Below are 26,563 nucleotides of genomic sequence, written 5' to 3' on the forward strand. Positions count from 1 at the left end.
TCAGCCAGGGCCTCTCTGCAGCCGCTTGGTCTCCCGCATCTCGGCCGCGTCCTTCCTCGCTGCCGGGGACTGCACTTTCACTCGGCCTCCCTGTCCTCCACTGGGGGTTCTCCTCACCGTGGGTGCTTGGGGGATGCTTCTCTGAAGTTGGAAGTTAACCTGGAAGGGAAAAAGCAGAAACCAAACCAGTTTGGATCCTCTTTCGCCACCATACTAGGTTCCGAGGGCAGAGGACTCGGGAGGATTATTACAGCAACGACCCAGAGCAGCACGTGGTGGTGTCATGTAGACGTGGCTCATTGGGGCATGGGTGGCTCAGTGGTAGAATCCTCACATAGACTTGGCTAATATTCCCCCCAAGGTGGGACACCCTCACTGGTGATACCTAGGGTGTGGCTGGATGAACTTAATATTAACATTTATTTTATATGTTTTGAAAACATTATACGTACACCTCAAACCACTGTTTCTCCAATACTGCTGCTTAGGACAACAGCTATGATTCATGGTGCCACAATAATCGCCTTTGCGCTGACTGGGTGAATCACAGGTGCCGAGCTCAGGCATGCCACGAGAGTCTCAGAACTTGAGAACTAAACCTTCTGCCAAAATTGTTTGGCAATGTTGATAGCAGAGATGCTAGAGATTGTTAGTATGGATTCTTCCACGCTGAATTTCCGCGCACATGAATGCATCCTTTCTAGTGCTACGTGGAAACTTCCCTTCTGGCCATGGCGTGCAGATGGAAAGATGCTGTTGACTGACAAGTGTGGGATATTCTGGGCGTGGAGGGCTGTAGAACCATCCCAGGCAGGGACGGGAGAGGGAGCTCACAGTGTCCTAACCACACATCCCCGGCTGCCCTGCCCCTGGAACAGCTTGAGCTGCTGAAGACAGCTGGGAGTTAAAAAAAATCGTGCCACTGACTGAGAGGCCTCTCTATGGGGCGATTTCCCGTCCCTTTCACAAAAATCCACAGCCAGTTTTTCTGCTACTTCCCCAAAAGGGGGAAGGAGAATCAGAGCCGACTGCACTGTATCATTTCTTATCTCCTATTTGGTAATACAGGAACCTAGGAAAAGAAAAAGGAGAGAAGAGAGACCCCAAGATGAGGAAAGGACAGAGAAAAGACAAGCAGCAGCAGCATCTGGAAGGCTGTGGGGAAGAGCACAGAGAGCACTGGACCCTGGGAGATATTTCAAAGTCTTCATTGTAATGTGAAAACCATTTAATAACAGTCTTTTTCCTTTTTTTCTCCCCCCAGCCAGATGGATATCTGCTTTAGAATGGGAAGAGAGATAGACTATACTGTGATCAATAAATGGATTCTTAGTTGTTACTGTGTCTGGGAATTATATCCAAATGACAGGTTTCTTCCCCCTCTGAGTTATATTTGACATAATGATGGGTTATGCTAATTTTTTTTTCCTTTTGGCAGCTGGCCAGTACAGGGATCCAAACCTGTGACCTTGGTATTATAAGGTTGCTCTCTAACCAACTGAAGTTATGCTAACTTATTTAAAGGATATGTAAAAAAGGAAGTGAAATCCTTTGAAACAGAGTGAGTTACTCAAGAAGACATGCAGATGTTTGAATCTGGCATTATACAGGTGTGCCTGTAATATAAGACTTAGGTATGTAGCTGTCTACCAGTCACTTGATTTCTGGGTATCAGAAGAAAAAAGGGGAAGAGGATGTGTTGGCTGGGAAATTGGAATCAGCTAACAGGCTGCAATGGAAGATTTACTCTGCTTCCTGCATCTGCAAGTAGATGTAATTTATAAGATTCAGGAGGTGGGAGTAGAGGGACTGGAGGAGGAAAAAGGGAGAACTGTCTAGAAATTTCAGAGGAATTTTCAAAGGACTTAAAGAACTCTTTATCCTGATGTTTGACTCATGAACACAGTTTGTGAGCTTAGCATGAGGCCCTGTAACAATTGGCTAAAAAGGCAGCATGAAAAGTCTGACGTAGGTTCAAATCCTGACTCCCACCATGTACGCACTGTGTGATATTGTACAAGCCTCTTATTTTCTCTAAGTTCCAGTTTCCTCAGCCACAAACTGGGACACGTATATCTACCTTACGGGGTTGTTAAGTTAGATCATTATGAAAAGCTCTCCTATAGTGTTTGATACATAGTAATTATTCAATAAATACACCTATACCTGTTGCTATAAGAGGGGCCTTCAAAAAGTTCATGGTTAATAATACCAAAGTCAAGGGTTCAGATCCCCATACTGGTCAGCAGCCAAAAAAAAAAAAAAAAGTTCATGGGTGGATGTGTATTATCTTTTATTTGCATTTTTTCACAAACTTGTTGAAGTACCCTTGTATTTAAAAAGACAAGCTACTTGACTTGCCTGCATTGTGTTAATAGGAAAAGGGGGAGGGTTGGTCTACTAAGCTCTCGGTTTGTATAGAGAAGGAACAGGACAGAGTGAGGCAGCCCTGGGAAATAAGGTTTGTAGAAGTTCATTAAACAGGACCATTTCATTATTTTCTCCTCATTTGAGAAATCTGAGGATTAGTGTCCGTGATCGCTAAGGATCGCTTTAGCTCGAGGTCCTAATCTAATGTGACCAGAACTGAAAAGGTCCCGGCTGTAAATCAAAGCTTGTTGCTTCGCATCCTATCTAGAGAAAGCCATGGAGAGTTGACATAGGACAGGAGCTTGCTCTCTGCTGCAGCAAGGGGAAAGCAGAACTGCCTGGCACACGGCCTGGTGGAGCGCCATCTGGTGGTAGTTCTTACTGACGGCACAGAAGAACGCAACCTGCCGGAGCCGGTGTATCCAAGCAAGGCCTCTGGGAGTTACAATCCAACATTTGTTGAGCATTTTCTATATGTCAGTCACTGTACTAAATGCCTTATGTGTGCTTTCTCATTTTAACTTCTTGTGAAGGAGGCACTATCATCACCAATTTATAGAGGAAAAAACAGGATGAGCGAGATTGTCCAAGGTCTGCTGGCAAATGAGCAGGATTCCAAACCAGACAGGGCTTTTAATCACTGTGCTATGTTAAATAGAAGAAAGAGAAAAAGGCAAAAGGAAGCGGGGGAGAAAGTAATATGAGAATGACAGGAGAAAAATTAGGATATGAGAGCAATGAATTATTTTTTTAATAGTAAAAGTGGGAAGCTGGGCAAAGATTAGAGCTATGCAATTGGTCATTTACAACCTTGTATGAGTGATTTTTACAATGTTCTGTAAAGTTCAGCCTAACTCACCAGTGTTGGTTCTGCAGGACCCACAGTCACAGTCACTGTCTCTGGGTCAAACCCAGGTACTGTGGCAGTGACGGTGTAGGTACCTGGAAGCAGTAGCCGGAAGTAATCTCCGTGGTCACCTAAAAGTCACAAGGACATAACTCAGACTATTGATTAAAAACCTTCCCCACATGGGACTTTGATATGAAAAATGATCTGGGGGTTTCAGCTGACAACAAGCTTGGTTTCTAATAGTGTGATGAAAGTGGTAACATCTAAATCATTGGTAGGCTCTCTTAATAAGAGCATGAGCCTCAGCTCCTAGGAAGTGGAAGTTTTACTGTGCTCTGCACTGAAAGTATTCAGTTTAACTCTAGAACCTGTATGCAAACTTAATGCAAACTCATGTCCAATAAAGGGTCACTAGGAGAGAAGAAAGGTTGAAAGATCTTTGAATTTTTTGCCTAAGAAGGAAACTACATAAGATCTCTGTTTTGATGTTTGAAGTGCCTCTGCAAAGAAATGATGTTACCTAAAGAAGAAAGAATAAGAACTATGGTTTAAGTTTCAGGGGGGCAGATTTTGCTAGATAGAAGCAAAAACTATAGTAACAAACAGAGCTGCAAAAAAGATATGGACTGCTTTATGAAACTGTGAGCACTCAAGCAGGGACTGAATCAGGGACCTTGAAAAATCTACACAATTGTGCAGTGCACCACCCTGCCTTAATGAACATGGAGGACTTGGGCAGGATAACCAGCAGTCAGTGGTGGTGTACTTGTATGTGTGAGATCTTAAATCCACTGGGAGGGCTGGACTAAATGACCATTAAAGCTCTGATTTTGAGAATCCTATTTTTAATATTTCTTCTATCACTTTCAAAAGTATGCCAAAGGAAAAGTAAAATTCAAAAGAAGCCTGTTTCTGTATGGCAGGGATGTGGCATTTTGGCTAATCACTTTCCATCCCTTTAGACTCAGTTGTGACAGTGTCTTTGAAATTTCTAAGTACACAGCAATGAATAATTGAAATAATAAATGCAATAAAAAATGAGACAAACAAAACAAGGAAGTCTTTTTTCTGCCCCCTCCACCTCCATTAAATGTCTGTAATTTACTTTAAAATACTTTAGCAAAAGCAGTGTATTGTTATGACATAGGTTTGATAGTTCAACTTATGTGCCAGGGGATGTCATTTTCTTAATTGGGTGCTCATACCCCTAAGTAGTTAGCTAGGGTCATATCAGAAAGCACTCCAGATGTAGCTACTATGAAGGCTTCAGCTATCTTTATCTCTAACCAACACTAGATGCTTTGCTAAGTAACACGATGAATGTTAGCAATGCGTTTTTTTCCACTGGTGAAATGAGTGATTTGTTAATTTAGCATAATGGGTGGTAGAAGTGGGCACTTACTGGTGAAATTAGTGGTATCCAATATATGTGGGTTGTCTAGAATGTTTTAGAGACATTCCCCACCCTTGCTTCAATAAGTTATAAGAATCTAGCAAGCCCTGCAACCTGTGATCTTAGGAATAGTACCCAAGGTTTGATCCCTAAACAGTCCTGGGTCCAGCCAGTAGGCTGGAGCATTCCGGTGGTCTGACCCCTGACAATGAGGCTACAGAATTCTGCCTTTAGAGTATTATCTTTGCCTTGAGTGAACCTGTAATGTAAGATGGGTTGAGATCAGCCTAGAGGACATACAGCTGAAATTTCATCCTCCCTAAATAGATTGTATAAACTGTAAGATGCCGGCTTGGTAATAAATGTTTGTGTGATAAAATATGGCTGAGGCTTGCTGGTATCAATGTTGTGGTGTTGTGGGAGTTAAGCAAATCTCACCTACCCTAACCTACTGCTATACATTAAAAACCAACCAAATAAACAAATAAAACACCCTAAGATTTGTGCATGATCAAATTGGTTGTCAGTTTGTAACACCATGATGCCCTGAGATAATTCTGTACCCTTCTAGGAAGTTCCAGGCAGCTCAAGAAGACAAGCCTTTACCATCAATCTTGCCCTGCAGCAAGCCTATAGAAGGAATCTTGCTAACCTCTCCATGACTCAAGGTGTAGTAAAATGCCTGAGTTACTTTTAAGGTCCTTCTCTCTCTACCCCATTTTACACCAATATGCGAGCTATTCATAGCCCCAAACCCAGAAAATACCCCTAACAAAGTTGCATGGGGAGTGACTCCTGAATGCTGATAGAAGTTACATGTACATCTGTCTTTCCTGATCTTTGCCTCTTAGGGATTGCTTGCTTCAGAAGCAAAAGATTTTCCACTTAAACATCTTGGTTGCTTAATCCAGCTTCTTAATTTAGTGTCCCCATTTCTGTTACCCTTTCTTCTTCCACCCCCAGTGTCCTTGATGTCCCTGCTAGTCTCACTGGCTTACAAATTGGCCCCCTGAGTATACTGAAGAAGATGAAGAAGTGAAAGTTCCTTTTCCACCCCCTAAGCAGTGGCCACCTACCTGAAGTGACATCATGATTAATCCCCTCGACAGAAATGACAGCCCCTGCAAGAACATTATAATTCTCATCAAGCACCATTCCCTTGATGCCATGGTGAACCTGTAGAAAAAGTTTATAGTATATAGTTATGATCATAAAACATTTGTACAGTTGTCCCCTTTATCCTCAGCGGACAGGGGGATACATTCCAAGACCCCCAGTGGATGCCTGAAACTGCAGATAGTATTGAACCCTGTGTATTCTATGCACAGATTTCTTTTTCCTTCTTCACAATTTCACAAGTAGAAGGTTAATCCTTACTGTAGATCTTAGCAACCATATGATTTTTTTGCTTTCCTTATTAAGTGGAGAACTTTCACTTTTTCACTTAAAGGACACACTTTCCGGGTTCTCTTTGGCACATCTGAATCACCAGCATAACTACTCTTGCACTTTGGGGCCATTGTTAAGTCAACTAAGGGTTACTTAACACAAGTACTGCAATACCATGACAGATACACTGGACAAAAGGATGAGTTTGGGGGCAGAGCAGGACAGTGCCAGATTTCATCAGGACTCAGTGCACAATTTAAAGCTTATAAATGGTTTATTTCTGGAATTTCCATCTACTATTTTCAGACTGAGGAAAGCTAAACCTCAGAAAAGGCGGGACTACTGTAAAGTGTTCTAGAGTCTCAAAGCTCTGTCTCTTATGTTTTCAAGTTTGGTTTTAACAAAGATTATGGTAATAGACCCTTAACTGGTCTTCCCCCAACCCCCTCCCCACTCCAATAATCTCATCTCAATAGAGCACTCAGAGTGATCCTATTAAAGCCTAAGTCAAAATGATTTGACATGAGTCACTGTTCTACTCAAAACTCAACTCAGAGTAAAAGCTAAAGTTCTTATGATGTCTGTAAAGGTATGGTCTCTGTTAGCTTTCTGATCTCAACTCCTACTACCCTCTCCCTTACTCTTGAGATCATTCTAGCCACACCGGTGTCCTGGTTTTGTATTTTTTAATTTAAAAAATTTGGGGGGACTGTCCAGTTAGCTCAGTTGATTAGAGCTTGGTGCTAACAATATCAAGGTCTAGGATTTGATCCCTGCACCAGCCAACAGCCAAAAAAAAAAAAAAAAAATTTACTATCTTAACCATTTTTAAGTGTACAATTCAGTGTTATTAAATACATTGGTAATGTTGTACAACCATCACCACCACCCATCTCCAGAACTCTTTTCATCTTGTAAAACTGAAACTCTGTACCATCAAACAATAACTCTCCATCTCCCCTCCCCCTTGCCCCTGGCAACCACCATTCTACTTTCTGTCTCTATGAATTTGACCACTCTAAGCACCTCATATGAGTGGAATCATACAGTATTTGTCTTCTGTGTCTGGCTTATTTCACTTAGCATAATGTCCTCAGGTTCACCCATGCTGTAGCATGTATCAGAATTTCCTTCCCTTCTAAGGCTGAGTAACATTCCATTGTATGTATGCATCACATTTTTTTAATCCATCCATCCATCAATGGACATTTCCATTTTTGGCTGCTGTGAATAAGGTTGCTATGAACCTGGTGTACAAATATCTCTTTGAGACCCTGCTTTCATTTCTATTGGGTACATACCCAAAAGTGGACTTGCTGGATCATATGATAATTCTATTTTTAATTTTTTAGGACCTGTAACACTGTTTTTCACAGTGGCTGTGCCATTTTACATTTCTACCAAAGCAGTGCACACGTGTTCCAATTTCTCCACATCCTGGCCAACACTCATGAATTTGTTTTTGTTTTAACAGCCATCCTAATGGGTGTGGTTTTGATTTGCATTTCCCTGATGATTAGTGATGTGGAACGTTTGTGCATATGCTTGTTGCTGGCTTATATTTGCTGTTGTGTCCACTTCAGAAAACCCCTTTTTCCCATAGATATCTGCATGGTTCTTTCCCTCGTCTCCTTGAAATATGTGTTTAAAGGTCACCTTCTCTGTAAGGCTTTCTTCACAGCGTTTCTCCTTTATCAGGTTACAAAATTTACATTACTATTTGTTTATGGTCTGTCTCTCCTCACTAGAATGTAAATTCCATACAGGCAGGGATATTTGTCTACTCATAATTCCCAGCATACAGTACAGTTTCTGACAGATAGCTGTGCTCAATAATGTTGAATGAATTGATCTCATTGACAGAAGAAGCCCAGATCTATTGTACTGAGTTAGAGCAAAACTCAGACTTGAGCCACACAAAAAAGAACCTTGCCTGCCATTGGGAAACACTTCTCTTTTTGTAACCATGAAAGTTAAAAAATAAGATATTACCTGTTCCAAGAATTGGATTAGGGCCTCCCGGTTACCCAGCCACTCCCGCTGCAATTCCTCTTGTGGGGGGAACTTGTTGCAGCTCAGTTCCAGCGTGATCTCAAAGCAGTTGGTGTGGAGATAATTAAAGTCTTGCATTCCTAGGAGAAAGAGAGCAGTGGCAGACTTGCATGACCAGTCTCCCACCCGATGCCCATCTCATCTCTATTTAGTCCCACTTCCTCCATTACCCCCGTCACTATCTTTTATTCATCCTCTTGATCTTCATTTACTTTTCTCCTCCATAAAACCTCTCCCCAAGTTCCCAGTTTACATGCCTTTCTCTCCTTCCATTTCTTTCTTCATAAATGCCCATTCCACTGTCTCCATCCTCTATGTTTTTTTTCCGTTTCATGACTTCATTTCACTTCTTGTCCCTCTCATCATTTTTCAAGTCTGCTTATTAGTATGCTTTAATATTAGACAATATGCAATTAATACTTTTAGGAGAACAGATTTTCTCTCTGAACTAGAATGTTCTTCAGATCTGGGAAGGTTAAAGATGAGGTGAATATCTTGCTTTCACATCCCTCCTCCTACCTGATAATACAACACTGATCTGAAAATAATTATCCCAGAACAGACTCCTGAAAAAAGCAAAAGCAGCCATATTTTTTACCCACTACATGCTTGCCTGCTCTGATCTATATTATTCAATTATTCAATTGAATCAATTATTTTTAATATATTTCTAATTATTGGGATGGTGTTTATATTACAATCTATTTGGGTTAAAAATTATCCACTTAAAGATGTCTATACTACCCAAAGTGATCTACAGATTCCATGCAATCCCTATCAAAATCCCAATGATGGTTTTTGCAGAAATAGAAAAGCCATCTTAAAATTCATATGGAATTTAAAGAGACCCCAAATATCCAAAACAATCTTGAAAAAGAAGAACAAAGCTGGAGGACTCACACGTCTTGATTTCAAAACTTACTACAAAGCTACAGTAATCAAAATAGTGTGGTACTAGCATCAAGAAAGATATGTAGATCATGGAATAGAAGAGAGAGCCCAGAAACCCTCCAATACATAGTTGAATGATTTTTGACAAAGGTGCCAAGACCATATAATGGGAAAAGTACAGTCTTTTCAACAAATGGTGCTGGAAAAATGGGATATTCAAATGCAGAAGAATAAAGTTGGACTCTTATCTAATACCATATGCAAAAATTAATTCAAGATGGATCAAAGACCGAAGTGTAATACCAAAAACTATGAAAGTCTTAGAAGAAAACATAGGGCAAATCTTTATGACATTGGATTTGGCGATGATTTCTTAGATATGACAGCAAAGACACAGTCAAAAAAAGAAAAAAAAATAAGGAAATTGGACTTTACGAAAATTAAAAAATTTTGTGCATCAAAAGACAATATCAACAGAGTAAAAAGGCAACCCACAGAATGGGAGAGAATATTTGCAAATCATATGTCTGATAAGAGATTAATATCCAGAATATATAGAGAACTCCTAAAACTCAACAACAGCAATAAAAACTGAACAACTTGATTAAAAATTGGGCAAAGGTCTTGAATAGTCTTTTCTCTAAAGAAGATCTACAAATTGCCAATAGCACATGAAAATATGTTCAACATTACTAATCATTAGGGAAATACAAAACAAACTACCGTGAGATACCATTTTGTACTTATTAAGATGGCTACTATAAACAACAACAACAGAAAATAACAAAAGTTGGTGAGGATGTGAAGAAATTAGAACACTTGTGCACTGTTGATAGGAATGTAAAATGGTACAGCTGCTGTGGGAAACACTATAACAGGACCTCAAAAAATTAAAAATAGAATTACCATATGATCCAGCAAGTCCACTTATGGGTATATACCCAAAATATTTGAAAGCAGGGTCTCAAAGAGATATTTGTACACCCATGTTCATAGCAGCATTATTCACAATAGCTAAAAGGTGGAAACAACCGAAGTGTCCTTTGATGGATGAATGGATAAACAAAATGTGGTATGTACATACAATGGAATATTATTCAGCCTTAGAAGGGGAGGAAATTCCGACACATGCTACAACATGGGTGAACCTTGAGGACAGTATGCTAAGTGAAATAAGCCAGACACAAAAACACAGGCACTGTACGATTCCACTTATACGAGGTGCTTATAGTAGTCCAAATTATAGAGACAGAAAGTAGAATGTTGGTTGCCAGGAGCTAGAGGGAGGGGGATGGAAAGTTGGCATTTAATGGGTGTGGAGTTTTAGTTTTACAAGATGAAAAGAGTTCTGGAGATGGGTGGTGATGATGGTCGTACAACATTACCAATGTATTTAATAACACTGAACTGCACACTTAAAAATGGTTAAGATGGTAAACCTTGTTGCGTATATTTTATCACAATAAAAATTGAAGAAATATTATCCATTTTATCAACTTTCACTTGCTCTTTAAGCAGATGAGTGCAAGCAGCTGTTACAGAAAGAATGGGGGAAGATGGAGAACAATAGCTACAGCCTATTAAATTGGTTCTCTTCATGCATTAAAATCATCTGGAAGGCTGGACCTTCCAGCTAAGCACAGATTGCTGGACCTTACCCCAGAGTTTCTGATTTAGTAGGTATGGGGTGGGGCCCCCCAATTTGTATTTCTAACAAGTTCCCAGTGGATGCTGCTGATGTCGGTCAAGAGACCATACTGTTGGAACAATCTTTTGATTAGTTCAGTGATTTTGGTCTTGTACCACCTTGATTTAGGGCAATGATTCTCAATGGGGGCATGAGCCATGCTGCCTCAGAAGATGGGGATGGAGAAGGAGGAAGACAAAAAAAAAGAACAAGGATAATTTGAAAAAGCATATTTGATATCTTCAATTTGGGGGGCAAAAAAACTACTGTTTTCCTAATACAAACTAAAGGAAGTAGAGTTCAAAGAAATCTACTCACCTTGTGTTCAAGTGAGTTTTGGTCACAAGTCTACCTTCTCAGTGTGTGGCACCTCCTAAACCTGCTCCTCCCCTCTCTCCGCAGGACCAACCATAAACTCAGCCTCATGGTGAGCTTTTCTACCTCCTGAGCTGTGGCCAGGTCAGATTTGAGAGGATGGGGAAAGACAATGCTAAAAGATAATTCCTGAAAGATCCTGGCTTCCTGCTGCAGCCTCTTTTTTAACCTTAGGTTCCCCAGCTACTGAAGGTTCATAACCAGAGGTTCTATCTTGACCCTCGGTCATGGGGAAGGCCCAGGAAATATAGAAAGAAGCCTCTTGATGGAGGTTTCTGCTCTTTGAGGCTATATCAGCAGTGGCCAATGTCCATGGCAAACTCCTGCTTCCAGGGAGATGAGTAGTCATACAGAGAGCATGCATTAAGGGGACTGGTTGTGCCCGGGCCAAATCCCCTGCCCATCTGTCGCTATGTGGGCAAACCTCTCTGTTACTTTTGAAAAACCTAACATTCATAAGTCAGGCATTTCCAAATTCTTTATGGGTATTTTTTATTTAATACTTACATCAAAATTATAAGGGAGATATTATTCTTAATTACACGTGAGGAAACCAAACACAGAGAGCTTAAGTAATTAGCCCAAAGCCACATAACTAATAAGTGGGCAATTTGGGTTTCAACCCAATTTACTTTAAGATCCCACACCCTTAATGACTTGGCTACGTTATTTTCCTGCTATGCCCTAACCTATTGGGTAAACCACCAATTTTATAGGACCACTAGGTGTCCTTACTTTAGTTTTAAAGAATCAAAGATGACACTAAATTCCAACCTGAGACTTCTCCATTTTCCAGATCTTTACTTGAGTACAAAATTCTATAGTATTCCCATCATTTCCCTGAGAAAACTGCTATTTTAGAAGGATAAATGAGCATTATTTTACTGCAGCTGGAGCAGTTCCCAGGACTCTCCTTACCCTTGCTGAGAGAATACCAGGACGCCCCATTGGTGATGCCATCTGGGAAGTAATCCCCACAGTTCCAACCTCGGTGCATCCATCCATGTGCATAGGAGTAGATCTTGGCCAGCTAGAGGAAAAGCAGCAGAGCATGCCTTGAGGATTCCCAACTCAAGTGGCATTGCCCATACTCAGAACTAAGGTAGAGCCAAGAAGCCCCACTAAATATAAATAACTGATTATTTGCTTTAATGAAAGAAAATATGATCAGGGATAGAGAGAAGATGTGTGTGAGTGTGTGTGTAAGAGTATGTACGTGAATGAGTGTGTGAGAGAGTGTGCATGTAAGAGAGAGTGTGTCTGTGCAGTAGACTAGAGTTAGGAGATCTGTGTTCTGATTTTTCCACTATCTTAGGGCTAAGTTTCTTCATGTGCAAAGTGAGGGGTGGCACTAGATGATATAGACAGTCCCTTCTGGTTGTATTGTTTTCTAGCTGAATTCTGTAAAAGAAATCAAGGAGCAAGTAAGCCAGGACTTCTCCAGGAAAAGTACTGTGTAGTGGGGAGTGAGGGATGTGTTAGAGGAAGAGAAATATATTCAGATTCTCTCTGTAATTAATTCTCCTTTATTACTATTTTATAATAGTGGACAAAATGAGATTACTGAAGAAGAAAGTATAATAATATACTTGCTTTGCAAAGCAACAATTGGTATTAGTCTCTATATAATTCATTAACTGATAAATTATAATTAATATTATTACTATTTATATATCAATATAACATTATATTATATATTAATATATTAGCATATAAAGATATACTATATTGCTTTATAATTTAGTCTACATACTTTATTATAAAATAATTATAAATGTATTGTATCATAAATATACATATTTATATATCATTAATGTGTGAATTAATAGTAATATATTAATTTTATTTCATTATTTGAACTATTATTTAAACCTTTTTATATGCATGATCTATTTTTAATTAATATAGACATATTATCATAAAATTGTAAATTAGACCCCTCCCAAATTCACATGTAATGCCACTAGCTTACCCCCAGCACTATTGGTCTTTTGGCATGCATCTTACTTGTTATTAGCTTAGGTATTTTTTACATCATGGTAATTACACTATCAAGCTTTCCTTTTTACTCACTTTTTCATAAACTTACGGTTTATCACTCAAAACAAAATGTAATTCACTAGACTGTGAGCTCCTCACAAGAGGGCAGTGTTTTCAGTGATTTTGGGGGGACTCATACCTAATAGTGTCTGTGTTACCGACTTGAAGCTCATCTCCTGAGCCCCAGGTTCCCCTGGCAGGACAAGCTGCCACTCTGCATACCTTCTGGAAGAGCTTATCATCAGGTGTGGGGGTATTAGTGCTGCGGAAGCCTCGGAACCGATGCTCAAGAGACTTGTCATATGGGTAATTGGCCACCACCGCCCCTCCATGGAGATTGGCCGAAAGAACAAAGTTGATGGAGCGTATCCACTGGATCACAGCCTGGGTCTCGGGCTCCACCTGTGAGGAGACGAGAGGCTGGCAGGGAGGGTGCAACTGGAGGTGCCAAATGGCTGCTAGAGTACGTCTGCCTGAGTCGTCAGCACGTCTGAATAAAACAGAGTGCCACCAGGTCGGAGAAGCATAGATAGAGAAATGTGGAACTTTTGAATGATAGTTTCAAAAATTAAATGCATGAAAAAAAATTAAATGCATGGAACCCTTTTTCAAAATGAAATCTTATGTGGTATCCCAATATAGAAAATGGATTAAAAGAGTGCATTTAGGGCAGGGAAACTATTCTGTATGCTACTTTAATGGTGCCAAAACCCATAGAATGTACACCATCGAGAGTGAGCACTAATGTCAACTATGGGCCTTGAGTGTTGATGATGAGTCAATGCAGGTTCACTGATTGTAACAAATATATCACTCCCGTGGGGGATGCTGATGGTGGGGGTGGGTGATAGGGGGAGGCGAGGGCATATGAAAACTCTCTGTGCCTTTTGCCCAATTTTTCTGTGAATCTTAAACTACTCTAAAGAATATGGTATATTGAAAGAGGAAAGAGAGAAGGAGATGAGGGGAAAAGGAAGAGATAATGGGGAAGGGAGAGAGAGCGTGAGGGAGGGAGGGAGGGAGGGAAGAAGGGAGAGGGAGAGAGATTTGTTGGAAGGACGGTGGCCCTACTGGAGCGCTCAGAGCCCCAGCCTGGCCTCCCTCTGGCCCCTAGGAAGGAGTTTCCCAGTTTACAGACTGCTCCAGTAGCTTCTAAGGCACCTTTGCAGAAATTGAGGGCTCTAGTAAATAAATCTGGAAAACGCTGGTTTACAGTAACGGTTTTCACCTCCTCCTTTTCCCAGCACATCTGCTGTAATGTTGACATGTAGAACACACTCCTGTGGTCATATCCAGATGTCACGGATTAGACATACTGTCACATGGGCCAGTCTTGGCTAAGTAGTGAAATCCCACCTTTTCTATTGCATATTCTATTGGTAGTAAGTGACAGTGTTTAGAAAAAGCTTTGAATCTACTTGAACTTGCAGTATAAGTAAATAATTTACAGTCTTCTGAGTTTTTCCTCCTCTCAGGATGGATATGCTTAGAGATTACATGTTGTTAGTGGCTCCTCTTGGGCCAAGGGTCAGCTCTGAAGGTCCCATCTTTTCCATCCCAAGGGGACTGGATGAATAGGGTTGAGTCTCGCCCAATCAGAATCGATATAATACCGAGGGCACCAGTCCTGGCCTGTGCCAGGGTCCAGACCTCTGAGGCAGTCCTTTCTCTGTGTTTTCAGCCTCTATCTGTCAGAACAAGGCCAGCACCTCACTGTTCCTCTTCCCCAGGGCTGTTCTACCAGCAGCAAGACAGACTTCTCACTGTCTTTTTTCCTCTAAAATTTAGACAAAAGGCTGAGTGGGACCCTAGTTATCATTGACCCAATTACCTCATTTTACTCAGAGAAATAAGTTAAATAAACCAGAACATTCTTCTGGCTGGATATATTGACTAGTAGAAAGTTATTTTTAATTTATTATTTACTTGAGCCAAAAGGATAGTTGCTATCAGAAATCTAACATGTCAGCATGACTTTTGCTTTATTTTCAAGGGGAAAAAATCCAGAATATTCTGCCTGGGAAACTCTCAATATAAAGGCTTACACCTGCTTTACTTTTCTCTCCCCAGTCTCTGAGTTTGGATATTCACAAATAGGATGTTTAGAACTATCCCATAGAGTGTAAAAACTATGGTGGCGGTGATGCTCCTTGGATGACAGAGGTTATCTCCAGGAGCAGGCCCGCCAGCAGGATGGAACCATTCACATTGCTAGGGGTGGCTTTACAGGCCTCCTGGAGAGTGAGGCCTGGGAGCATTGAATGGGGTCCCCCAACTCAGAGAGTAAAGGAAATGAGGGAGAGTACGATAAAGTCAAAGGTCATGTAGAAAGGCAAGAGGAGAAACTATAAGGGTTAGACTCCCTGAATCTCTTTCTGTAGCTAGCTGTTGATGAACATACAGTCCCGTATGTAAGAAAGACTTCTTTACAGAATGCTAGAGTTCTCTGCCGACAACCTAGTGTCGTAGAAAGAATGTTGGTGTGAGAATCGGAAGGCCTGGCCGGGGAAAGGTTGGTAGACGGTACAAAGTTACAGTTAGACAGGAAGAATAAGTTCTGGTGCCCTAGGGTGACAATAGCTAATAATACTGTATTGTATATTTCAAGACAACCAGAAAAGAGGATCTTGAATGTTATAACCACAAAGAAATGATAAATGTTTAGGTGATAGATATGCTAACTATTCTGATCAGGTCTTTATACAATATATGCATGTATTGAAACAATGAACTGTATCCCATAAACATGTACAATAAAAAAAAAAAAAGAATTGGAAGGCCTGGGTTTTAATCCTGGTTCCATCAATTACTAGTGTAATGTCTATATAACAGAGATGGATCACACTGCTTGATGCATTCACCACACAATATGATGACAATCAATGAAACACTGGCTAGGAAAGAATTTCGTAAAATGAAGTATCATGCAACTGTATGATACTGGTTTCACCTCCTTTACCACCATCACCACTAACATCACACATTCAGTGATGTGTGCTCCGTGGAGGACTCTACGCTGGGTGAGGGAATAAATAAAAGACGCCAAACACACAGTTATTACTGCTCTAGACAGATTAACACGGAGTTCAGCTGGTGCTTCTTCCTTGCTTGGTTCATGGATGTGAAGATTGCTTAACAATCTTCCTGCAAGAAATTCCAGATGCTGATTTACCTGCTTCTGTTTGCAAATTTCATCATCTCCTACCTGACTTTTCCAGTTGTCCGGAAGGGGCAAGTGGTGGTTGGGGCCCCCGTTCTTCTCGTTGTAGTAGATGTAGGTGTTGAGATCGGGGAAGTTGCGGTTCAAGTCTACTTCGTGTGCATTGTTCCTGCCAACCAACCTGTCTCCGAACTCAGACCTGTTTGAGCCCTAGGGGGAAAATGAAGAGAGAAAAATGAAGGTGTCAGACTAATCCTATACATGAAGAACATTGTATAGATCTTTTTAGATAACAGTTTAATGTATCAAATGATTTAGCGCTTTCTTCTTTACTTATCCGAAGTTCCCAGGGTGTGGTTCAAGTTTCCCTGTAGACCGTGTGCTGGAGGTAGAGATCCCAGGAGAAGCTCTAACAAGAGAAGATTGTTGCAGAATAACGGGAATCGCAGCTTTTTATTTATTTATTTTTTTTAATTTTATTTTGTCGATATACAATGTGGTTGATTATTGTGGCCCATCACAGAAACTGCTCTCCCTCCTCTCTCTCCTCCCTCCCTCCCAACAATGTCCTTTCTGTTTGCTTGTCATGTCAACTTCAAGGAATTGTAATTGTTGTGTCTTCTTCACCCCCTCCCAGTTTGTGTGTGTGTGTGTGTGTGTGTGTGAGTGAATTTATTTATTTATTTTTAGCTCCCACAAATAAGTGAGAACATTTGGTATTTCTTTTTCTGTGCCTGACTTGTTTCACTTAATATAATTCTATTGAGGTCCATCCATGTCATTGCAAATGGCAGTATTTCATTCTTTTTTATAGCTGAGTAGTATTCCATTGTGTAGACATACCAAATTTTCTGTATCCACTCATCCGATGATGGACATTTGGGCTGGTTCCAACTCTTAACTATTGTAAAGAGTGCTGCGATGAACATTGGGGAACAGGTATAACTTCGACTTCATGATTTCCATTCCTCTGGGTATATTCCCAGCAGTGGGATAGCTGGGTCATATGGTAGATCTATCTGCAATTGTTTGAGGAACCTCCATACCATTTTCCATAGAGGCTGCACCATTTTGCAGTCCCACCAACAATGTATGAGAGTTCCTTTTTCTCCGCAACCTTGCCAGCATTTAACGTTCATAGTCTTTTGGATTTTAGCCATCCTAACTGGGGTGAGATGGTATCTGAATGTGGTTTTGATTTGCATTTCCCGGATGCTGAGTGAAGTTGAACATTCTTTCATGTGTCTGTTGGCCATTCGTATATCTTCCTTAGAGAAATGCCTATCTAGCTCTTTGCCCATTTTTTAATTGGGTTGCTTGTTTTTTTCTTGTAAAGTTGTTTGAGTTCCTTGCATATTCTGGATATTAATCCTTTGTCAGATGTATATTTTGCAAATATTTTCTCCCACTCTGTTGGTTGTCTTTTAACTCTGTTAATTGTTTCTTCTGCTGTGCAGAAACTCTTTAGTTTGAAGTAGGTTCCACATACGTAAACAATAAATGTGATACACCATATTAATAAAATCAAACACAAGGACCATATGATCATCTCTATAGATGCTGAAAAAGCATTTGATAAAATTCAACATTCATTCATGACAAAGACCCTCTATAAGTTAGGTATAGATGGAAAGTATCTCAACATAATTAAAGCTGTATATGATAAACCCACTGCCAATATCATCCTGAATGGGGAAAAGCTGAAAGCTTTTCCTTTAAGAACAGGAACTAGACAAGGATGCCCACTCTCACCCCTCCTATTCAACATAGTGTTAGAAGTACTAGCCAGAGCAATCAGAGAAGAGAAGGAAATAAAGGGCATCCAGACTGGAAAAGGTGAAGTCAAACTGTCCATCTTTGCAGATGACATGATCCTATATATCGAACAGCCTAAAGCCTCTACAAAAAAACTCTTGGAGTTGATAAAGGATTTCAGCACAGTAGCAGGATAGAAAATCAACACACAAAAATCAGTAGCATTTCTATTCTCCAATAGTGAACATGCAGAAAGGGAAATCAAGAAAGCTTGCCCATTTACAATAGCCACCAAAAAAATAAAATACTTAGGAATTGAGTTAACCAAGGATGTGAAAAATCTCTATAATGAGAACTACAAACCACTGCTGAGAGAAATCAAAGAGGACATAATAAGATGGAAAGATATCCCATGCTCTTGGATTGGAAGAATCAACATAGTGAAATGTCCATACTACCCAAAGTGATATACAAATTCAATGCAATCCCCATCAAAATTCCAATGACATTTTTCTCAGAAATGGAAAGAACTATCCAGACATTTATATGGAATAACAAAAGACCACGCATAGCCAAAGCAACGCTGAGCAAAAACAATAAAGCTGGAGGCATAACACTTCCTGACTTTAAACTATACTACAAAGCTATAATAACCAAAACAGCATGGTACTGGCATAAAAACAGACACACTGATCGATAGAGTAGAATAGAAAATCCAGAAATCAACCCACACACCTACAGCCATCTGATCTTTGACAAAGGCACCAGCCTATACACTGGGGAAGAGACTGCCTCTTTAGCAAATGGTGCTGGGAGAACTGGATATCAATATGCAGGAGAATGTAACTAGACCCATACCTTTCACCATACACTAAAGCCAACTCAAAATGGATTAAAGAATTAAACATACACCCTGAAACAATAAAACTTCTTAAAGAAAACATAGGAGAAACACTTCAGGAAGTAGGACTGGACACAGACTTCATGAATCTGACCCCAAAAGCATGGGCAACCAAAGGAAAAATAAACAAATGGGATTATATCAAACTAAAGGGAATCTCAGCTTTTTAAAAACAGTTTTATTGAGCTATAATTTGCATACTATAAAATTCACTCGTTTCAAGTGAACAACAAATTTCAGTTGGCTTACAGAGTTGTACATTCATCATCACAATCTAATTTTAGGACATTTCTATCACCCTAATAAGAAACCTCATTCCCATTTACAGTGGCTCCTCATTTTTACCCCAGGTAATCAGTTTGGGTCTCCATAGACTTGTCTTTTCTGGACAAGTCATATAAGTGGGATCTTACATTATGTGTTCTTCTGCATTTGTTTTTTTCCACTGGGCATAATATTGTTGAGGTTTACCCATGTTATAGCACATAGCAGTAATTCATTTCTTTTTATTGCTGAATAGTTCCTTTATATTAATGTATCACATTTTGTTTATCCATTCACCAGTGGATTAGTTTCTGAGGGCTGCTGTAACAAACTAGGTGGCTTATAATAACAGAAATTTATTCTCTCATAGTTCTTCAGGCTAAAAGTCTGACGTCAAGGTGTCAACAGGGCCATGCTCTCTGAAGGCTCCCACTTTGTTTCTTCTAGCTTCTGGTGGTTGGCGGCAATCCCTGGCACTCCTTGGCTTGTAGATGCATCACTCTAATTTCTGCTTCCATCTTTACATGGCCTTCTCCCCGGTGAGTTTGTGTCTCTATTTACAAAGTTCTTTCTTCTTCTAAGGACACCAGTCATATGGGATTTAGAGCCCCTCCTAATCCGGCATGACCTCATCTAAACTTAATTACATCTGAAAAGGCCCTATTTCCAAATAAGATCAAATTCACAGGATCCAAGTAAACACAAGCTTGGGGGCTACTTTTCAATCCAATACATGGACATCTGAGTTATTTCCATTTTTTAGCAATTGTAAATAATGCTGCTGTGAACATTCATGTCCAAGTCTTTATGCGGATGTACATTTTCATTTCCTTTGGGTAGATATCTAAGAGTAGAACTGCTAGGTTATAAGGTAAGTCTGTTTAACTTTTTGAGAAACTGCTAAACTGTTTTCCAAAGTGGTTAGACCACTAAACACCTCCTTCTGCTTTTTTTTTAAATTTAAGATCCTTACTTATCTTTCTTCTGAGCTGTATCAACTTTCTGAATCCCTTAATTACTCTGCTCGTACTTCACATTTTATAATGTATTTGCTCATGTGAATTCACTCATTAGGTCGTCCCTTTAGTCAACCCATATTTATTTAAGTCCTTCTCTATTCAAAACTCTCTGACAGACACTGGAGAAAGAGATAAATGAGACATTCTTTTAGCTTTCTAGGAATTCATGGTATACAAGGGAAGCTAGATATATACATAAATAATTAAATGTATAAAGTGGTAGAATAGATATATGTTAAAAAGCTCTTTCAAAATTGAAATTCCATTTAATGTTTTGTGTGGCACTAGACAAAGGGAATTGTGTCCACTAGAGCCCTGTGGACTGAGAGGGTAGAGCCCAAATTGCTGGCTGTTCCTGGAAGTGGGGTGAATGGATCAATGCAAGGCAGCTAAAAACTCACAGATGTAGTATCACTCTCAAATTTCGTCTAAGAAATCTGTATTTTTTATCCTTTTTTCACAGCACCCTGCTTGCATTTTATTTTTAAATTGTATTGAGAACATAGTATTTTTTTTTTTTAAGTTCTTTTCAGTTTCCTGCATCAATTCTGTTCCAGTGGAAAACATTTATCTGGTTTTTCAGTTTGGTGTACACTTCTATGATATAATGATTTTCTTTATGCTTCTAGGGGGTTTTACTGCTTGCTCATTCCTATCAATGTAGCTCTTAACCATCAGTATTAACAGCTGTGGGGCTTATCAGTTGATTTACCATGCACAATAGTCAGTAGTTAGGCTGGCAGGAAAGGGCTTCCCCTAATGAAGGTTCTCATAAGCAGGGTTGGTGATATATTACATTCTTATTACTGCTGTAACAAATGACCACAAACTTAGTAGCTTAAAACAGCATGAGTGTATTATCTTATAGTTTTGGAGGTCAGAAAACTGAAATGGATCTCATAGGACTCACAGCGAAGTGTCAGCAGGGCTGTGTTCCTTCTGAGGGCTCTAGAGGAAGCAGTTTCCTGGCTTTTCCAGCTTCTAGAGGCCCTTCACATTCCTTGGCTCCCTTCTTCCATCTTCAAAGCCAGCAGCATAACATCTTCAAATCTCTCTCTCTGATTCTGACCATTGGCCTTGCTCTTGCACATTTAAAGGACCCTTGTGATTGATTACTCTGAGCCCACCCAAATAATCCAGGACATTTTAAAGTCAACTGATTAGCAACCTTAATTCTATCTGCAACCTTAATTTCCCCCTTGCCAACTAATATAATATATCCATTGGTTCTGGGGATTAGGACGTGGACATCTTTAGGGGAGAGCATCATTCTGCCTACCTACAAGTGGCTTTAGAGTCTGGTGGCCAGGCAGGTCTGCCCTGCACAGCCATGCAGATGGGTTTCCTCTGGGTGTGGCGAGTAGTTCTGGGAGTCTGAGGACGTAATGGGTTCTCTCTTGGGTTCCTGTTTAAGATCTGCTGCCGCAGAACAAGAACAAGGCAGGTGAGCAGAGGTGATTGGCCTCCCGGCAGTGGCTACAGGATCTGATGGGCTGGCTTGGGTTTTTCCCCACTCCCTCCCCCTCCACCTATTACAGAGGACATGGGCAGGACTGAGCTGGTTCTCCAGTTTCCCCACTGCCAGGGGAAGGCAGCCAGGCTGGGGTTCTCCCCCACACTTCTTTCCAATTTTTCTGCTCTTTGGGAACTCAAGTCATGAGGCATGTTAGTGAGCACCCCTCTGATTTCCAGTGCTGGGACAAAGTTTTTTTTTTTTTCATTTGTTGAGTCATTCAACAGGAAGTTGTGAGATGGCAAGAGTCAAATTTGTGTTTGGTTCAACATCCTGGCTCCGTTTCCCTATCTGCCTCCACAAATCCCCCAGCCCTATTCTCAAGTAGGTTTAAAACATGCTTTAATTTACACCTCCCACCGCCACCCAAAGGACACACTTAAACATGGCTTTTAAAGGAATGGTATCCTGTGATTCTGATGCACAACCACAAAAGAGAGCCATTGATTTAAAGATTGGCATGCTGACATTTTGAATTTATGTCAGGAAATAAAGTAAAAAGCCCATAGACATTTTTTCTTGTCTGTCCTACTGCAAATATAACTCTAAAGTAAAGAATTGAAAGGCTGAGTACTATACTAGCAGAGGAAAAACCCTACAGAAATATCATGAAGTATGAAGAATCTAGAATTAGCCCCACCCCCAATTCTGGGGAAAGCTTTCTCTCTTTCATATTTTCCACAAACGCAAGTGGACGTGGACGTGGACGTGGCAGGGAGGAGGATGTTTAGGGTTCAAAGCCAAAAGATCAGGAAAGGAGGTATATTTTGCAATATCCCTTCACATCTGTGTAGTATTTTCCAGTTTACAAAGTGTTGTCACAGATATTGCCACACTGAGCCTCACAATGAAACCTTGAGGTCAGCTGCAAAGGTCTTGAGGGGACCGAGGCTCAGAAGCCAGCATGAATTGCCTAAGGTGCTACAGTTCTGAACCCATCTTCATCTTTTATTATGTTTCTGTTGGTGTTTGTCTCTGAGTGAATGGACAGTGAGACAGACAGGACGCTTGTCTACTGGCTGCTACTCTTTCCCAAGGCGGAGCTCGCCCGGGCCGGTACCTGGGCGGCGGCCAGCTCGTAGCCGTCGGGGTTCATGGACGGCAGGATGTGGATGCGCGTGTCCTGCAGCAGCCGCACGACGCGCTGGTTCAGGCTCCGGGACTGCTCGCACAGGAACTCGGACAGCTGCAGCAGCAGCTCGCGGCCCAGCACCTCGTCGCCGTGCATGTTCCCCACGTACTTGACTTCTGGCTCCACTGCCACCGGAGAAACGCACATGCAGGAAGAGAAAAGAAGGGAAAGCTTGGAAGTGCGGTGCGTGGACTCCTAACCTTGCAAAGGGACCTTTTCCCTCTTCTCCAGTAATGAATGAGAGAAAATCTCCTGCTTTCATGGGAGCTCGTCCTAAGCCCCTTCCTAACCAATTGCAATTACTGAAGCTACAAAAATTCATGCCAGGGATAATAATGACTACCATTTACTGAACCCCCATGGTGTACGAGGCATTTATGTTCATTATTGCTAATCTTCACAGAAAACCTGTGAAGTAGGCATTATCAGCCTCAGGGCGAGGGTACTAGGATGGAAGAGTTAACCTGCCTAGCTAATGAATAGGATGGAGTCCAAGGCCCGGTGGTAGCATTTACAGCACCGTTCACAATAGCATGCTGCTTCTCAGAGACAAATCTTTTCAGAATAAGAATGGTGTTTTCCCAAAGCCTGCATAACAGTTGCTAACCATCCCAGCTGAAAACTTAATTTTCCTGGCTCTTAGGAAACTGAAATCTCTCCTTCCTATCTGAGAAGGAGATGTGAGGCACAATGTAGGAAGGATAGACTTATGTCTCCTTCCTCAGTCTTCTCTTTGGCCATGTTAACTGTTCAATCCCTGACCAGATGGCTCTGACCTCGTCCCTTGCTTTCCTGCTGTCTGCTCTGCTGGTCCCCTTGTGTTCCTCAGATGCGCCAAGCACGCTCCTGCTCCTGGAGCATCACGTTTGCTCTTCCCTCTGCCTGCCTTCTCCTCTCCCCACGTTGGCATGGCATGCATCACGTCCTTCAGATCTCTGCCCAAAAGCTACTGCAGTGGAGAAGACTTTCCTGAGCACCAGTGACCTCCCCCACTCCTCCTCAATACCCCCATGGCATTCCCTATCTCTCTTTCCTGATTTAGTTTTCTCTGTAGCACTTATTTCCGTCTAATATAATATGTATTTATTTAGTTAACCATGTATTGCCAGTCTTACCCCACTAGAATTCAGGCCCACAAGGGTAGGGTCTTTGTTTTATTCTCTTCTGTACTTCCAGAGTCTACAAAAGTGTTTGCATATACTAGGTGACCAGTAAATATTTGTGGAATGAATGAATGAAAGGAATGAATGGATGAACAGCTGAAGTTACAGTGCTTCAGAGAGAAGAAGGATCAGTGAGGGCTAGGGTTATACGAAAAAGCTTCGAGGAAGGCCCTGAATGCTAGAAAGTACAGGGGCACCAAGAAGGGGATATGGAGTGGGGCGCTGAACCAGTAATGTCAACTAACACCTGCAGACTGCCACAAAGGACACACAATCTGATTACAAGGGTGCTTGCTATGCGTGTGCAGTTTCAAAGCGAGTCCCTTATTCCCGCGTAACCACATGGCCTTTCTTGAGCCTCTGCTATGAAATGTTCTGACGCTGTCATGGCTAGAATCCACTGGGTGTGAGGTTTTTAAAGCAGAAGACTGAGAAGATTCCATCAGTACTTAAGAAAATTATTCTGGCATCTGTGTGCCAAGCAGAAGTTTCAGATAGTGGCAGCGGTTGGGAGTTAGGACACCAGTTAGGAGTCTAGTGCAATAATTTAGGCACGTTGTGATGGAGTCTGGGCTAGGACTGGGGGTGGGGAAGTAGAGAGAAGAGAGATTTGAAGTTGACGGTTTGAAGGGGGATCTGACATTACTTGAACGCCACAATTGCTAACAGGCAAAACAGTGAGAAATTATAAACAACTCAATTGTCCATCAACACGTGCACAATTAAATACAATCATGCAATGCAATATTATGCAGCCCCAAAATGATGATGTAGATCTACATTTACAGACATGGATGTTATTCATAACAGATATGAAATGGGAAGAGCAGTTATAGTACGATTCATTTTTATAAAAACAATTACGTTTGTGTGAGGGGTTTATATATGCATAGAAAAAAGTCTGGAAGACTATACATCAAATATGTTAACAACGGTTATCAGTGAATGGTGGGATTATGGGTGAGTTTCATTTCTCGTCCTTATCTAATTTCTAACTTTTAACCTGAACATGGATTGCTTTTATAATAGAAACAAACTAAAAAAAATAATCCAGTAAATAAAACTAATCCCCCAGCCTTCAAACTCCCTCTAGAATACCAGGCTCTATCACACTGTCATTCCTGGAAAAGATGTCCCTAAACTCTTCCAAGTTTCCTGGCAGAATTAGAAGGGCTAATTGTTTCTGCTTCTGTCTCCTGAGCCTCTGGGTCATGAAAGATAGAATAATAGCAAGGAAAAAAGAAGGTGAATGGGAAGGAAGGAAGGAAAGGGGAGGGGAAGGGAGCAGGGAAGGAGACTCACCTTCTACCATTAAGGTCATGAGCAAACAGAACCCGAAAGGAGGGAAGGGCTGGAGCCTGAACTGGGGTTGCAGCTTCCCAGAGGCAGGAGCAGTTTGAGGGAAAAGTAAGGAGGTACTAAGCACAGGCAGAGTTAATGCTTTATAGGTGGAGGGTCCTATGCACCTCCCCGCAAACCACCCCAGTTACTGGGGAAGGGCCTGCCCACACACCCCAGGAGCTGCTCAGCACTCACAGGGCTCGTGTATTCCAGGGTGGTCGCTGAATTCCAGCACGTACAGGTGCCGCCCCTTCACACTGCGCCCGATGCTGTAGACCCGCGTGATGTGGGGGCATTCGTTGTGCACCTTGTACAGCGTCCGCACGAGGTCATCATAGCGGTGGTGACGAAAGGTCACCGGAGCAACCGACTTGAAGAGAAGAAGGAGGCGGAGGAAGACTGAGAGCAGGTCTGACATCTCTCTGGGCTTTTGCAGAGAGCCACTGAAATGCGTCCCCCCCGCGCCAAACAACCTGGCTTCTTCGCCTGTCAGAATCCAGGGGGCCGAGAACCAGTTCAGTAAACACCAGTGTGACAGCACTTGGGAGGAAGTTCAGAATGGTCCCTGTTCAATGCTGGAAATTATGTCGCTCTGGACTGGCCACTCATCTCTCCCACCTCATTTCTCTTCCTCTCCTAATTCAAGAAAGGTTTGAAAGGTTTTTGCACTTCCCCAAATTGGAGGTTTCACTGATTCTGGTTTACTGATTAACTGGACTGTAAACAGGCTTCAATAAATAGCTGCTTATAACCCTTTGATTCCCAGAGAATTTTACGAAACTTGGCCTGTGCCTGTTCCCTTTATTACAACTTACAAAAAGAGCTCTCTGTCCCCTTTGATCCATCCCACATACTGCTGCCAGACTGTCTGTCTGAAGCACGGCTGTCTTGCCCTTGTTTTCCTCAAAAATCTTTGAACAGATAGCATTAAGAAAATAAAAAGATAAGCCATAGACTGGGAGAAAACAATTGTAAGTCCCATATATGACAATTTATTCACTATACGTAAAAGACTCTTACAACACAATAATAAGAAGACAAACAACGCAATTAAAAACTGGGCAAAAGATTTGAATAGACATTTTACCAAAGTAGATATATGAATGCTAATCAGTACACTTAAAAACATTCGCCATTATTAGTCATTAAGGAAATGCAAGTTAAAACCACATGAGATATTGCTTCACCTCCACCAGAATGGCTATAGTCAAAAAGACAATAAGTGTTGGCAAGAGTAAGGAAAAACAGGAACCCTCATGTATTGCTCA

At 41.2% G+C, this 26,563-nt stretch overlaps 1 protein-coding gene across 1 annotated transcript; it reads right to left on the reverse strand.

Annotated features, from left to right (window-relative positions):
• On the reverse strand, window positions 1-25,713 carry CPN1 (carboxypeptidase N subunit 1). The gene is made up of 9 exons (XM_063101598.1): window positions 25,491-25,713; window positions 22,720-22,916; window positions 16,253-16,417; window positions 13,270-13,449; window positions 11,926-12,037; window positions 7,995-8,134; window positions 5,690-5,789; window positions 3,230-3,348; window positions 1-159 (listed from the first exon to the last, which is right to left on the reverse strand). The coding sequence occupies exons 1-9, from the start codon at window positions 25,711-25,713 to the stop codon at window positions 1-3; spliced, it is 1,395 nt and encodes a 464-aa protein (XP_062957668.1).
• Window positions 25,714-26,563: the final 850 nt, after the last annotated feature.

Source organism: Cynocephalus volans, chromosome 7, assembly GCF_027409185.1.
Source record: "Cynocephalus volans isolate mCynVol1 chromosome 7, mCynVol1.pri, whole genome shotgun sequence".
Taxonomy (NCBI): Eukaryota; Metazoa; Chordata; class Mammalia; order Dermoptera; family Cynocephalidae; genus Cynocephalus; species Cynocephalus volans.